The 16441-nt window shown below is 36.9% G+C and overlaps 1 protein-coding gene across 1 annotated transcript in view; it reads right to left on the bottom strand.

The window, feature by feature from the left end:
- Nucleotides 1-16441, bottom strand: part of Ufl1 (UFM1 specific ligase 1) — a 31679-nt gene that overhangs the window by 11808 nt on the left and 3430 nt on the right. The window contains exons 4-11 of the mRNA XM_028877984.2: nucleotides 16176-16273; nucleotides 15379-15493; nucleotides 13052-13182; nucleotides 7883-7941; nucleotides 5652-5798; nucleotides 4315-4490; nucleotides 2602-2781; nucleotides 775-895 (exon numbers count right to left, since the gene is read on the bottom strand). Coding sequence (XP_028733817.1) covers nucleotides 775-895; nucleotides 2602-2781; nucleotides 4315-4490; nucleotides 5652-5798; nucleotides 7883-7941; nucleotides 13052-13182; nucleotides 15379-15493; nucleotides 16176-16273 — 1027 coding nt within the window. The remainder of the gene's footprint in view (nucleotides 1-774; nucleotides 896-2601; nucleotides 2782-4314; nucleotides 4491-5651; nucleotides 5799-7882; nucleotides 7942-13051; nucleotides 13183-15378; nucleotides 15494-16175; nucleotides 16274-16441) is intronic.

Consider the following 16441-nt stretch of genomic DNA (forward strand, 5'->3'; position numbering starts at 1 on the left):
AAAGGTTTTGTTATCTTTTCATGAATACATACAAAATCAGAATACACTGTGTTGTTTTAATTTTCATGATTAAAACTGAATTTACTAGCAGCTGAATAGATGTCTCAGTGGTTAGGAGCACTGTCTGCTCTTACAGAGAATTCATGTTCCATTCCCAGCATACACATGGGAGCTTCACAACTGTCTGTAATTCCAGTTCCACCCTGATGCCCTCTTCTGGCCTCCTCTGGCACCAGGTATATATACATGTGGTGCACAAACATACATGCAGGTAAGACATATACACATAAAATTAAAAAAAAAAACCTTAAATTTTAATTTAGTAGCAGGATTTGATTCAGATTAGCAGTTAAGATAAAAAATGAATCATTAAATAAAAAGTCTTTCAAATGGCCTGCACAAAGTACAAAATATACAAACTCAACTTTCCCAGCAGCACTTGCTGGAGGCATCATTTTTCCAATGTATATTTTCAGCCCCTTTATTGGGACCCCAGAGCTGAAGATACTTGGGCTGACTCCTGTTCACTCACTCACAGATCTGTGTGTCTGTCCTGTTCCAGCACCACACTGTCTGTTAGTACACCATGGCTGTGGTACTTTAGTCAGGAACTGAGACAGCTCCAGTGCTGCTCTTTACTTCACATTTGTTCTTCTCAGAATGGGGCTATCTGACATGCAAGTATGGAAATGTGCTAGAGAAACCCCTTTGTACTAGTAACATGTACTTACAAACACTATGAATGAGTCTCACTTATTCTGGATTTATTATTACCTGTTGCTTTCTTCCTGCGCTCATCTTTTTTATCCTTTTTATTTGTATTAACACTTTCTAAAATGGAAACTTGCTTCAGATCTTCTTCAGTGATTAAATGCACAGGATTATTTTTCATTTCCTGCAATAAAACATGCTCTTTTAGTAGGCAATATATATACACATAACATTTCAAACAGTAGAGAAGTTGCTTATCAACTCATACATCCTAATGATCATTATTAGGTTTCATTGCTGAAGATGATAGAGCTCTTAAGTGCTGCTCTGAGCCTGTCTGTCTTTGTGTCTCAGTCTCATCTGCTGTTCTTCTCTCCCTGGCTAATGAAGGCAGCAAGGTAAACACAGAGCATCTACTGCAGAGGGAGAGACACACTCTTTGCCAGCTCTCACTGGTTTTGCCAAGCTGAAGAGAATCCCCTTGTCCCGTTCTTTTTCGGAGACTCTTGAGCACTGTGCCACCAGTATACTTGAAATTATAAGAAAGCTATGGACACTGATATCACTCCAATGACTATGAGTTGCAGCCTTTTCAAATAAATCTATTTTTCCTATGAATTAGTTACCGAAGAGCTCTACTACTTAAATTTTATGTTAACAATTAACAACGAACTAGAACTATTTCCAGCTTCAGAAATCAGTTCTTTTTTATGAGACAGTTCTTTAATCTCTAGTGATAAAAGAATACTTCTACAGTAAAAATATTATCATTTTCTTTTTGGTTTCCTAGAAAAAATGCTTAGGATAATGAGGAGTCCAGTAATAAGATTACCTTTCTCTAAATCCATTCCTTTTTTTTTTTTCTGGTTAAACAGAGTTCAAAGAAAGGTGATGAACATTTTTTAATAAGTGATATCTAACACACACACACACACACACACACACACACACACACACACACACATACACTTCTAGCCCTGTATTGACATACATTCTTACCAGAGTATCATTTTTTTATTATTTGAAGATAAGCAATATGAAGGTCTACTTGTCCCCAGTACAGAATAAACACATTTAAACCTAAAGTTTACTGATGTCACATCAATAATTTTATGCTTGTCTGCTAAACAAGACAATTGCAGAAAACTATCTCACAGTCACACTACTAAGGTTTAAAAGAATATAGTTAAACACAAATGATTTACACATTGAATGGGTCTGCATGAATTCAGCAACAGTGTATTAAGACATAGGGCTTGCTTTCTCTGAGAACAGGCTTTGTGCAGATATGGTGGTTTGTACTACAAGCATGAACTGGACAGCTATGAAGACATGCCTGGCAAGAACTCTACTCCTTGCCTTTAGCTCCTGAGTGCTGGAATTACAGAAATGTACCATCATTCTTGAAAACTAATTAACTTTGACAGTAATAAAATTTCTTTTCTCGATGAGTTATCCTGTTTCTTCTAGCCAGGTAAAATCAATGAAGTTTTGCTAGATTTAGTAATTATTTGTGGTACTACTCATTCTTTGTACTAAAAATATGTTCACTGATTTTCTTTCTTTGATGTCTCTCTGATCACAAAGTAAGTTTGACTTACATACATTTTAAGTTTTAACAGTGGATCAAATCCTTTGGTGACTTCAATCAAAAACTATGTAATTTTATTGGTAAGATTTTATTTGTAAAATTAGTTCTCTAACTTTTAACAGGTTCTAATGAAGATGAAGAAAAGGAATAATAAATCCTAGAGGACATAAAAAAAGAGCTGTGCAAGATGATATTCCTTTGTGGTCAGACTGCATACAGCATTTCCCAAAAGCTATCAGATGATCCTAACCGCAAAGAAAACACTGTGAAGATGAGCAGGTGGAAGAAAGTCTGGATACCTTTTCCGCTTTTTGGTGCATCCGTTCACTGAACAGCTCTGTACAGTCATTTATAAATTTTTCACTGACCACAACTGTGTCATTAAAGACTACAGCTGAAGCTTGCTTGCTGAATGGTCTCATCACCTGCTGAAGCAGCATGGCAGCATCTTCAACTGACAGAGAACTGGGAAGCAGAGGCTAGAATTATAAGCAAAATGAAAATGAGAGAAATACAGGAAAACACAGGCTATCTGTTTCATATGTAAAACATACATATATGTGTGTAGATATATTTATAAATGTGACTACCTTCAAGGAACCTCATTTAAGCCAGTGGCTTTCAGAAGCAGTTATGATCCCAACTTTCCAACTGTTTATCTAGGCTCATCAGCACTTGGAGCTCTAGAGTCATATAACATTTTTTTTTTTAAAACCCAATTTCCCCACTTGCATGCCTGGATATAGGAATCTCAAGTTGGGCAAAACACCACCCAAACCTACAGACCTCTCTATGCTTCTCTCTTATAAACCTAGAAACAATTCACCAGTAATTTCTGACAAATTTACCTGTACAAAGTTTCTTTTCAGCTCTATCATCTGAATTACTACTATTAATTACTATTTTACACATCTCTTCCTATGAACTGCCTATCTTAAGAGAAGATACGTGTTTGTCTACCATATTTCTAGCATATAGAACAGTGCCTACCACACAGGAACTACCTGAGACCTGCTGTAAGAATAAGGATGCCTTAAGAAATTTGGCAAGCACAGCAGGAGTCTTCCTACCTTATAAAAACACCTATGTTCTGATTGAAAGTAACAGACTGGCCTCCAGCCATTACCCATAGTGAAGTGTCTCTGTGGCATAACTGAAAGGCAGGTGAACCTTGAACAATGAAGTAAAGCACTATAGGTAATAAAGCAGTTTCTGCTACTATGTTACGAGGTTACTGGAGAAGGGATAAGCAAATGCACCAGGATGTCTGAGGTCAGGGTGGTTGTACAAGCTTGGGTATGACATTATAATGGCTACTTTCAACTGCTAATTGACACAATCTAGAATCACCTGGGAAGAGTCTCAGTGAGGGACAGTCTAGATCAGGTTGGCCTGTGGGCACATCTGTAAGGACTGCCTTGATTGCGTTAATTGGTAATGGGAAGACTCAGCCTAAAAGTTAGTGTCACCATTCCCTGGGTTTGGGCCCAGGACTGGATAAAGGGAGAAAGGAAATCTAGTGCTAGCAAGCATGCATGCATGAGTTTGTTCTCTGTCCTTGACTGCAGATGTACTATGACTAGCTGCTTCACATTCCTGCTCCCTTGACTTCCATGATAGATGGGCAACTTAGAGCTGTGACCTAAAACAAGCCTGTTCACCCTGAAATTGGTTTTATCAGGGTATTTTTTTCATAACAACGGGAAAGAAAACTCAGACAGATGTGCAAAATCTCATCAATTTCACTCTCAGGACTGAAATGACTGCTATATTATTTTCTTTGTTTTTGAGATTTATAAAATTCTGGATTTGATCCAAAATTTATACACTTATAACATTACTTTAAGCCTAAAATACTTAAAATTTTATTTCTGTTGTAACAATGACTGCTAGAATTTACTTCTAAAGGCAATATTAGCTTTACATAGCCTATTTCTAAACTGGGCATATTTTGGTAAAATATCACCCATCACTGATTTAAACAAAAATTAAGAGAAAAAGGTGAAACATACAGAAATGTCAACCCATGTCCCCGAGCTGATGGCTTCCTCTACTGATGCTTCCACCTGGTCCACGAGTCCTTGACCAACACAAGCTGCCTTCAAAAACAAGAGTTGTGTATTCTTATATCTTTTCTTTATATAGTTCACAGCATCTGGGATTCCAAGTCTGGATAAAGCATCAAATTCTAGAAATACACAAGAAAGTTGAACAGAACTGTCAATCACTCACACCTTCCAGAAGTCTTATAAAAAGTTAAGTTCTACACAAACCCATTCTTTGAATGTGAACGTAATGTATTCCAGTATTTTCTGAGGAGTACAATAAATGCAGTGTAGCTTGTTAAATGGCTCTTTTCCTCGATGTCTATTACTGAAGGTCTCTGTAGGAAACCTGCTTCAAGTGCTCCCTGAACACAAGTTGTGTGACCTCGTCCCCAGCTGAAGGGTGGAAGGAAAGCAGGACTACCGAGCAATACAATGAAAAACGGCAGTAAAGTAAATGGCAGCAGTGCAAATTCAAACTCAAAACTGGAATCTATATTGCTTATTTTAGTTAATGGAATGAATTTTATTTTTAAAAATGTGTCACTGTACAGCAGGACAGAGACATTCTCCAAATACATATGTTATTTAACATAACAGACTCAGATTTACAGCTGTTACTAGTACTGAAGGCATTATAGTTATTAAGAAAACTAGTAATAACGCTCTAACCTAAGTCTGTGGTTGAAGAAGTTGAATGCACACTGTCAGAGATGAAGTGAGCATAAGCAAAGCCCTGTACTGGACGTACATTCAAACCGTTCTTCACAATCTTAGGAGAATAGGCCCCACTCTGCAGCGTGATCAGGGCTGCACTCAGGAAATGAAGGGGTACTGCTTTAAATCAGTCAGGCTACTTTACAGAAATGATGGCAGAACCTCAGAAGTACACTTCAGAATAATGTTAATGTTTCTGTGTTGTAGAAAACTGATAAATGTAAGCATTGCAAAGCTAACAGTCAATGAATGTTTCTAAAATAAAATAACTTGAAACAATAAGCACACTACATTAAACACACAATAATTGCTTTTGGAGTTTAAAAACTTAAATTTTTATAACACCTGTATACAAATTGAAGGTTAGTAACTATCAATAACATCATCTGGCATTTTTAAATTTCAATAATTTCAATTCCTAAGCCCCACAGAATTGAAAGTGACAACTTTTGTAGTCAAAGGGCACCATGACAATCTATCCAATCAATCACAGGAAAACGCATGTGGACTCTGGAGTGCAATATTTTCTAAGAATATTCCAGTGTTAGGAAGAAATTTTGGTTTCAAAGAAAAGAAAAAAAAGTTACCTAGGTAGCCGTTCTGCCTGAAAAAGGAATCCACCCATGTACTCTGTGTCCTGGAATAGATGTCAGGGACAAATACTGCTTTATCCTGTCGCCCGCCAACCACAGTGCCTCGTAAACGTCCAGTGCCAACGAGTTCCTCAAGCACAGCTTAAAGCACAACACATAGTACACACAGATCAGAACAGAGACACTGTTTTAAAGGCCAAGAGCTTTCCAGTCAGCCTTCCTAAACTTCATGCTTTTTAAAGATACATTAAAATTTAAACACCATGCATGAAATTACACTTTAAACAAAATCCTTGATACTTGTTTTATGAGACTACTCAGGCTGTAATTCAGGGAAAATTTAGAAACTAGTGTAACTCAAACCAGACACTGAGTGATTTTGAATAGAACTCAACATTCTGGTCATGAAATCAGAAATGGAGGCCATGGAAGAGGAGGAAGCATCATGAGAGAGTGGGAAAAGCTTGAAAAGAGGGGGCCATGGAACACATGTGACATTAAAGCAAATGGGAGGGGACCGTATGGGGGATGGAGGGGACCGTGTGGGGGACGGAGGGGACCAGGAAGAGAGAGTAGTAGAAACGGAGACAAAAGACAAGTATGACACATATGTATGAAAATGCCATATCAATCCTATTACATTGTATGTTAATTTAAAAACTTGATAAAAAAATCATCACCCCATTATTTCTTTCATAATTTGATGTAAAGCAGGTGAGCAAATACTTTAAGAACAGATAGTGTTTAATCATTAGCATTATACATTCAATTTACTAGTATTTAGAAGAACCAAAACACCAGGACACGTTAGAATCAGCAGTGTGGTCACTTTCCATTATTACTACATTTCTGTTTAACCTGAAGCAGTATATCAACCATTCTTAATGCAGAAGTAAAATGCCACAGCTGAGAGGATGGATGCTGTGGCTCCAGTGATCAAGGACATACCTTACCTCTGCCATCTACTAACTATAAAACACTGGGAAAATCATTTCCTCAGTGCCTTTATTTCCTTATCTGTGAAATGGGGACAATAACAATACCTATTTCCTAAGGCTGCTGTATCCAAGTAAAGTGTTACCATCAGCTGGCATATCATGAGCACTCAATACATATTTCATCATCACCACCACTATCCTCATAAATCTACGGCAATCTGGAAGCTAACTGGACTTTAGGCATGCTCAACAAGAGGGAAATCATGCCTCATATGGTGATAATGACTGAGGCTAGTGAAGTTATGGATCTTGGAGGAGAACCAACAACCACCACTTTACTAAACCAGCATAACCGCCAACTACATCCTAAGTAACTGTCCTTATTCCCACAGTGCAGTCCTCACTCCTTATCAAGGAAACCTCTTTCTGTAACACACTGAGATCATTATAGAGAACTAAAACCAATCAAAACGCAGAGGTGCGGAGCCCAGTCACAATGGATCCATATATAATACAACTCTTGCACTTAAGGCTTAGGGACCATTGTGAAAGAGACGGTGGAAAAATTATAGGAGCCACACCAATTGTGGCTCCTAGGAATGTCAAAGTCTCACTAACATGGCTGCCCACAATAACAGGCATGGTAATGTGGAGGGAAAAAGAAGCCAGGAGGCCTCAACCTTAACACATACAACTATAGGCAACTCAGAAATGCTGAGTGTAGGAGAAAGTCTTTCCCAGGGACAGCACCCCACTTAGTTATCCAATAAGACACACCACCACCACCACCACCACCACCACCACCACCCAATACAAAAAGTCATGAATTTGGAAGAGAACAAGGAGGGATATATGGGAAGTTCAGAGCACAGAAAGGGAAGGGAGAAATGACATGGCTATATTATAATTTTAAAAAATAAAGACAATGAGAAAATAAATTACTGTGTTTCATTAACAGTCTATAAAGCAGTGCTATACTCTTATATTTTTGGTTGTGAGCCTAGCCTTTAACGGCTGAGCCATCTCTCCAGCCCGCAGTGCTATACTCTTGATGCTGAATGTCTTCTTGGTCCTAAAGAGGAGCTACTGAGCTGATGGAGCTTGCGGAAGGCAGAACCCACAGGGAAGTCCTTGGATCATTAAATTTATGCCCTTGAAGAGAACTGTGTGAAACTTTCTCTTTTTCATCATTGGAGATGAAAGCCAGGTACTCATGTATTCTCAAAAATCACTGTATTACTGAGTTATGCCCACAACCCAAACAATACAAATTGAAATAAAACTCACAGTAAAGGAGCTGCTCCTGAAATCCATATTTTGAAATCAAAGAATTCACTGCTGTAGGCCTTTATGGGAATTAAAAGAAAAAAAATTGAAAGTCACTATAGAATTGTATATGATTAAAAAAAATCCAAACTGGAGTTTATTAAAAGAAAACACCAATTAATTTAAAAGAAAAAATAACGGCAAAGTTATATCAACTCTTAGATACCTGATCAGGACTGTGCTACCCAGGTAGTAGGAATGAGTCTCTTCATAACCCAGATCAATTTCTATTATGATTCCAGTAACTTTCCTTTCTGTGATGCTGGACTTGCTCTTGCCCCCACTGTGCAGCAAACTAAAATCCAAGGATGCTCACATTTCTCGTTATCAAATGCTGTGGGACCTCCCTATAACTTGTACACTTAGAATTTGTAGATGTCCTAATTTTCTAATGCATGTGTTATCTGAACAGTTTAGTGCATATGTGATTTTCCCAAATATTTTCAGTACTGGCTGCATCGATCAATGATGCAGAACTCACAGACATGTGAGGGCGGGTGAGTATAATTTTCCTTACTGTGGTTTCACTCTACTCACTTGAGAATATTCGAGTGAGATAATATGTGTACTTAAATGCATCTGGAATATTTCTAGACAAAAGTGTTTGAGAGAAATCAATGTTACTATGCTCTTTTTATTTATCTGTACTTTCTGTAACATTTTCTAAGCTATTTTAATAGGGTATGATTTATATATAATTGACATCTACTCAATTTCAAGTGTGTACTCAATGATCTTAATCTTAATAAATTTATAAACTTGCGTAACCATCACAACAATCCAGTTTCACAATGATTTTACCACTCAGTAGTATTTGCAGTCAATCACTGCTGCTACTCTGCAGATAAGAGTCGTCTCTTTCCTGCATCTATAATTTGACCTTTTAGACATTCAATATCGTTGAATCAATAGGTTTTGTGTTCCTGTTTTCTTTTACAAAGTATTATATTACTAGATGTTCATCAATAATGAAACATGCATGAAGTAGTTCAGTCATAAACATCACTCTATAATACAGATATAGCCCAGTTTGTTTATATGTTCAGCTGATAGATATTTACGGTGTCTATTACAATAGTCTGAAGCATCATAAATTGATTTAGTGAATGTCATGTATTCATGTGTTTGTATGGGCATTGTGTGTGACTGGCAGTGGGATAGGGGTGCTATAAATCATTCCAGGGCTTTGTGCGTGCACAGGAGGCACTCTCCTACTATCACTAACTTATGTCCCCAGACCATCATATGCTTTTAGGTAGTTGAACATATACCTGAGTGTACTTTTTTGTTTCTTTGTGTGTGATGTATGTATGTGTGTTCAGGTATGTGAACCTATGTGTGAGCCTGTGGAGGCCACAGGGACTATCTCTCCCCTTCATTTTTTGAGACAGGTTTTTTTCACTCAACTTGGAGATTTCTATTTAGTTAGGGTTGCTGGTTAGCAACCTCCCAGGATTTGCTTGTCTCCACTTTAAAGTACTTGGGTCCAGATGTGCCTCCATGCTTGGCTTTAAAGAACATGCTGAGAACATGTGAAAACACACTTAGAGCACACTGAGCCATCTGCCCGGTCCTGCATTTACTTTTCACTACTCAGTTTTGGAAGTAAGATTTTGTTTCTGTTCACTTAAAGCCATCATCTGTGTTCTCCAGCTAGATTTTAATTTTATGCATATTCAAAGTCCTTTAACTAATTCCAACTTTTTAATGCCTTACTGAGTAGTTAGAATGCCATAACTTTTTTTCCTTTAAGTCCTTGAAAAAGCTTGGTAAAAAAGAAACATTATTTAAAATGAATGAAACACTTAAAGCTCCTGTGTCTGGAGAGTTCTGACTAAATTATTTAACAGAATTTCATACAGATCAATTTGCTTTATTAAATTGTTTGATCCCAAATTTTCTCAAGTTGGCAATTAGGTCCCAGTACGCTGTAAATTGTGTCATCTCTGTTATCTTACAGTAATTATCACAACCTTCTTCATGTTATTTTGTGTGTTTTCTGTTCCCATCAAGGAAACATACTTACAAAAATAGGAGCTTCTTTAAAGGACTCTACCTTAGAACTTAGGTATTACTCAGGGTAGGGCATTCAATAAATGTACTAAATTTCTAAGTTTTTTGATTGATGAAATTTTATTTCGATTTGGAACAGAATGTGGTCTAGTGTACCTACATGTCACACTCGGCTTAGTATTTACTTCCTGTTCCTCCAGCTACCTGTACCAGTATCAACATAACCTTGTGGACGATATACCTTCAGACCAGAAAAGTGAATGGTTCCTAAGTTTCAAACTAGTATACAGATACAGTGAATTCAATCCACTATCTGGAAGCTACATGTCTTAGCACTATCTTGTCAGGCGCAGAATTAGGTTGACAATATCTGCACACAGAAACCCAGGATTACTATGAGAGAAAAAAACTGCTGACTGTGACAAAGTTTATACTCACCACAGTAATCAGCAACATAGAAAAGACACACACATGAATAGGAAAGTATTTTTAGTTTTTGACTAAACTATGAATTCAAAGGGCCCCAAAAGTTACAAATCTGCCTCTCCCTATCTCTACCAATCAGTTTCCCAGCTCAGCTCCTCTAAAAGCTATCACTTACTTGCATTTGGAGAGATCACATATAGGCTGTCAGAAGCCATGGAGGATAAAGAGTCCATGGGTGTGGGGAGAGGGGGACTACAGCAACAAAAGCAAGTCAGGTACATAAGTACATAATGGGAATTGATGAAATAAGTAAGCACATTAAAGACAATGCATGCTAAATTTACCACGGTTAAAGAAGAGAATTACAAATATAGAAAACAGCAAAAGAAAGAAAAAGAAAAAAGAATGAAATGAAGCCTCGTATTTGACTTGAATTGGAGATAACAGTTTGATCACATGGTTTTGCTATATATACAAATAGAAACAGAAAGTACACACACCTGTGTCAGTACATCCTCTATCTCAGTGGTTCTCAACCTTCGTAATGCTGCAACTCTTTAATACAGTTCCTCATGTTGTGGTGACCCCCAACTATAAAATTATTTTCACAACTGTAATTTTGTACTGTTATGAATCATAATATAAATATATGTGTTTTCCGATGGTCTTAGGTGACCCCTGTGAAAAGGTAGTTGACCCCAAAAGGGGTTGTGAGCCACAGGTTGAGAAGCACTGCTTTAACCTGTTTAGAAGAGGGCCAAGGAATAGTGAGACCCAAATAGTATGTAAAGCAACTAAGTATCCAGATGTAGGTTTCTACACAGTCTACTCCAACAGAGGAATGGGGCAGCCTTGGAGAAATGGCTACTCGACAGGCTGAGTGGGTCAGGGAAATAGGAACTGAACCCAAAACACTTGGTTCTATCAGTAAAAAAGTACTCAACCCAGGAATGATGAGGTCATGCCAGAAGGTCAAAAGCCAGTCTGAGGGCCAACTACCAGAAAAAAATCAAAGGTGATTTGAAAATGGAATTTATAACAAGTTGAGAGCAAATGAGAAATTTAGGGAACACTAAGTATCCAATAAAAACAAACTGTAAGTCTGAGGAAGAATGGGATACATGGAACTAAAATTTCATCCCTGCACATGACTATTTGTTTTCTTTATAAAGGAAAGCAAGTAGCTTTTCAGGAATTTTATCAGCTATATCTGTTAAGTAATTATAACACTAATCAGTAATTGGAAAAATCTTAATTGTGTATCACCTGCTAAGATTTAATTACGAGAATAATGAGTCCCTTCTGCATATTCCTGCCAACGATGGGCAGCCTAAATACTGACACCAACATGCACAAACAGCAGCCCTGAGAACTTGACATTTTAAAGAAGAACTGATCTGTGACCGTCTCAATATCGAGATCAGGAGAGTCAGAGAAAGACCAAACAAGTATTCCAGGTTAAAGGTGATCAAAGACCTATAACAACTAAACAAAATACTTGATTCTGAACTGAACCTGAAGGGGCTAGAAAGGGCAGTGCTGAAGCAATCAGTATATCAAAATGAATCCAAATCTTAGATGGGTGTATGTATCAATGTTAATTTTCTACTATGAGTTCTGTATTATATTATACAGGACAATGCTCTTTTTGTAGGAAATACAGATTAAAATATTTGTGGTAAAACTTGAATAACTTCTATACTGGTCATAGAAACACTCTCTAATAGTTTACTTAAAAATTCCAAACTACTTAAGAATAAAAAGAGAAAGAAGAAAATTGTTCCAACTGAATATAAGCTTCCCCTCCAAAGCTTTCAATCTTTTGTACTCCTGTGCCATGCATGTGTTTGATACTAAATAAATACATACTGTTAATCTGCTCTATTTAAAAGAAATGTCTATCTTAAATACTGATGCAAAGACAAGTAAAATAAGGATAGAAAATAGATAACAGATTTGTGATACCAGACAAATGGCTTGAGAAGTGACAGAGGGTAAGAAAATGGACAGTGAACACAGACATCCGCCTTAAGCGCCCTTAAGAGAAAAGACTTTGAACAGGGTATTAGATAGAGTGGAATATGCCATCCACAGAGTTGTATGGACATCTCAAAGAGTGATGGGGACACAAAGCTATTCAACAGAAACTATGTGACAAGTGAGGCGATAACTAAGAACGTAGGCTTTCTGAATTCTCTATTTAAATAAATCTGAACATCTCACAGACTCTTAGTTAGAAATGTGCCTGTCTAAATACTGCTATTCATTACAACTGTGAACTTCTAGTAAAAAGGATTTCAAAAACAGTCCCACTTAAACTCAAAGTACGCCAGGTTACTGACTATCTGCCCCACATCACATGGTTGCTATGTAATAGAGCCACTGCATGGTCTTTCTATGATTTCAGGGTGATCTTCACATAGTGATGTTAGCATTAGATTGTACACTGTTTTCTGTAAAAGTACAAAAGGTGTGGGAGCAGGGAAAGGAGGCAATATGAGTGGAGACAGCTGAGTTTGGGGGTCCTGGAGGCTTTAATAGTCCCATTCAGAGCTCTCTTTCTACATGTTTAATAAACTAGATGCTTTCAAGATTTTGCTTTAAAAAGATTCAACTACCAGTTAAAGATGCAAATCATATCAAAGAAATGTATAAGAATATACATATATACATACTTCAAAACATGCTTACCGGGTAATAGCACTGAAGAGCCCACGGATGCGTGCTTTATGGCGAGCTACAAAGGCCTCAGTGAAAATCACCCCTCTGTTATCAAGGTCAATATGGCCATTGATAATTCGACCAAGTCGCTGAGTTAGTGCCTGGGAATAAGAGGTCAACATTTAATAATTTGAAATAACAAAATTAAAATATGTGTTTGTAAAATCCTACTCAATTTATGCTATGTGCTGTGACAGAAATTTCAACTGTACATATTACATCATACATAAACTAAAATGATGGATTAGTATCTAGAAAGCTTCATTGTCTCATAGCAGAGTTCAGAAACATACCAAATTGTTAAAGCATTAGCTATAATAATAGTAATTATTGATTATCATTAGTTAATTGACATAGGATTAACTCTAATAATAGCCCTCGCTTACAATACTTATTTCTAATGGAAAATAAAAATGATCCATTAGCCAGTTTTCTAGATATAAATGGTTTTCAACATAGAAATAGCAAGATGAGTCTCAGAGAAGGCTCTGCTTGGACCTTTGGATACTAACAGGAATAAATGTTATTCCAACATTTTCCAACTAAGGGAAACATAAGATCTGAAAAACGATATTCCCCAATAGTAAGAAGACTTTTTCTGGATTTAAACTGGCAGATTGCTGGTTTCTTGACTGTTTTGAAATCTGAGACAGCATTTCTCCTCGGCTATACTACACCTGTGTAAGTAGTGTGAAATAGGTCTGGACATATTTCATGTCCCCCCAAAAGCAAATGTATTCAAGCTGGTTTGTTTGATAGTTTTATAATGAAGAGAAACATAATAAGCTTTTAGGAACATGCTTGTGATATTCAGAAAATAGAGCTGAAAACTCTTAAGTACCCAGGAGCATAGTTGCACAAGAAATCATTTGGTCTGAACCTAATATTTTTTAAGTTTAACTTTCTATGATTTATAGTTTCTCAGGTAAAATAGGTCTTAGACCCTTAAATGCTTTGTAAAAAACTATTATTTCTATATTGTGTTATCCACCAGGCAAGCTTATTCTACTAACATACTACAAATAGGCCTCAAGTAATCATGGTTTGGTAACTTTCAAAAGTTGGGTTTTCTTAAGGTGAAAGGTAGTTTTGGAGGTTTGAATGAGAAGGCAACTCCTGCCCCCATAGGCTCATATATTTGAATGTTTGGTCCCCAGTCAAAGGAAACGTTTGAGAAGGATTAGGAGGTATGGCCTTGTTGAAGGAGGTATGTCATTATGGGCTTTGGACTACCTACCTGTGGATCAGTAAGTAAGTACTCAGTGCCATGTCTGCCTGCCTACCTGCCTGCCTGCCACAATGATTAGATGATTATGGACTAACCCTCTGAAACTGTAAGCAAGCCCTCAATTAAATGCTTCCTTTTGTAAGTGTTGCTTTGGTCATGATGTCTAATAAGAGAAAGAGAACAGTAACTAAGATGGTAGTTAAAATGAGATTTGGCTATTTGTAGAGTGCTGACCTTGTGTTAACACTTCATTAGATATCTCATTGATGCTTATGAAAAGGACATAGTTATTCCTTCTCCAAAGGTATGATATTTGAAACACCATAAGATGAAATAATCTTAACGTCAGGTAACTAAGTAGTGGCATCAATAGGATTCAAATCCAGGTCTGTTTAACACTAAAGCCTATGTATGGTTTTCCACTTCATCACATGGACATCTATGATTATAACAAACTACTTTAAAATACAGCCAACACATGGCTTCAGGTTTTAGGTAACACCATTATTACACCACAGTCATGATATCTGAATTTAGTATCAACACAAATACCCAAAGTTAGAGAATATGTGAGATTCTTTGTTTTCTTGTCATGGTCACAGTTTAGAGAAGGAGAACGGATGGCAAGGAAAGAATGGTACTACTGACATTTTAATAAGAAAACCCTCTGCTAAAGGTGTTTGTAATGCAAAATGTTCAGCAGCAGCCCTAATCATCCCCCCTCTACATTATAATATTTAGCGATTATAGAAAAATGGTGTATATTTGGTTAGTTTCTGTACAGTGGATATCATAAGTACGAGGCAAATCTATGCACCCGTGGTACATGCACTTCCGTGGCACCAAGACAGTCCTACAAAGTATTTATTAAGTGCTCTTGGGCATCTTGTGGCTTGGGACTTGGGATACTTGTAATCATTTTCAACACATCTCTTTAGAGACATAGATGGAATTCACAACCAAAGTCCATGGCTGTGAGAGGTAATCACCTGTAGCTTATATAAATCTGCCTGACCCCGTCCCCCACTGAGAAGCTTTAAAATTCTTAACACTATTAGGGGAAAAGTACCTGTGTCAGAAAGTCCCCAGGAAGGTCATAGGTCTTACACAGTTCTGAGATGGTTACTTGACCGCTTTCTTGCAATTTGTCATTTACCTCTTCTGATAACCGATCCAGATAATTCCTAATATTGAAGAAAAGGTTTTTAAAAACTTAAAATGTTTCCTTCTGTATTCTTTCCCGTTCATGCTTTTCTTGGAGTATGATAGGTCCCCAAAGTAATGAACAGGATATGAATGAACAACATTCACTGCTCAGACTCTAAAGCTAATTTTTTGCTCATGGATGTAATCAAATGTATGGTTAATGAAATGGTAGTTTTCTTTTCTTTTACCAATAGATTTTATAGTCATTTCACATATTTTTAGAATACATTTGCTTTGCGTTCAGTTAACTCATGACAAATAATAAAAGTTATGTTTTTATATTGCTTTAATAGGAAAAATATCAGAATTTATATTATTTATGAATATGTATTCCCCATAATTAGCACTTACTTTTAAAATGGAATGAAATGATTTGGGTTTTTTTTTTTTTTTTTTTTAAAGACAGGGTTTCTCTGTGTAGTTTTGGTGCCTGTCCTGGAACTCACTCTGTAGCCAGGCTGGCCTTGAACACACAGAGATCCGCCTGGCTCTGCCTCCTGAGTGCTGGGATTAAAGGCTTGCACCACCACTGCCCGGCCATGAAATGATTTTTATACTGTATTATATGAGCTCTAAACAAAAAGCCTTACTGGCCATGACCAGCCTAAACATATATTATTTGAAAGAAGGAAAGAAAGTGCTTCTAAATATTATACTTACTCATCTATCAGTTGACCCAATACTATTTGGACATTCTTCTCTGATTTAATAATGTCACTGATTCTATTTTCAATATGAGTCAGGTCCACATTGATAACCTAGAATTAGATAGAAATTATATGAAGTTTGAACTAGTTGTTAAATTTAAGAAGATTTATGTTTTATACTCATCCTTACATGAATTTTGGCTTGCTTTAAAATACTGATAGCTAAGTATGGTGGAAAGAAAACACCTATAATATTCTAACATGTAGAAGGACAGCCAC

Source organism: Peromyscus leucopus, chromosome 2 (genome assembly GCF_004664715.2).
Source record: "Peromyscus leucopus breed LL Stock chromosome 2, UCI_PerLeu_2.1, whole genome shotgun sequence".
Taxonomy (NCBI): Eukaryota; Metazoa; Chordata; class Mammalia; order Rodentia; family Cricetidae; genus Peromyscus; species Peromyscus leucopus.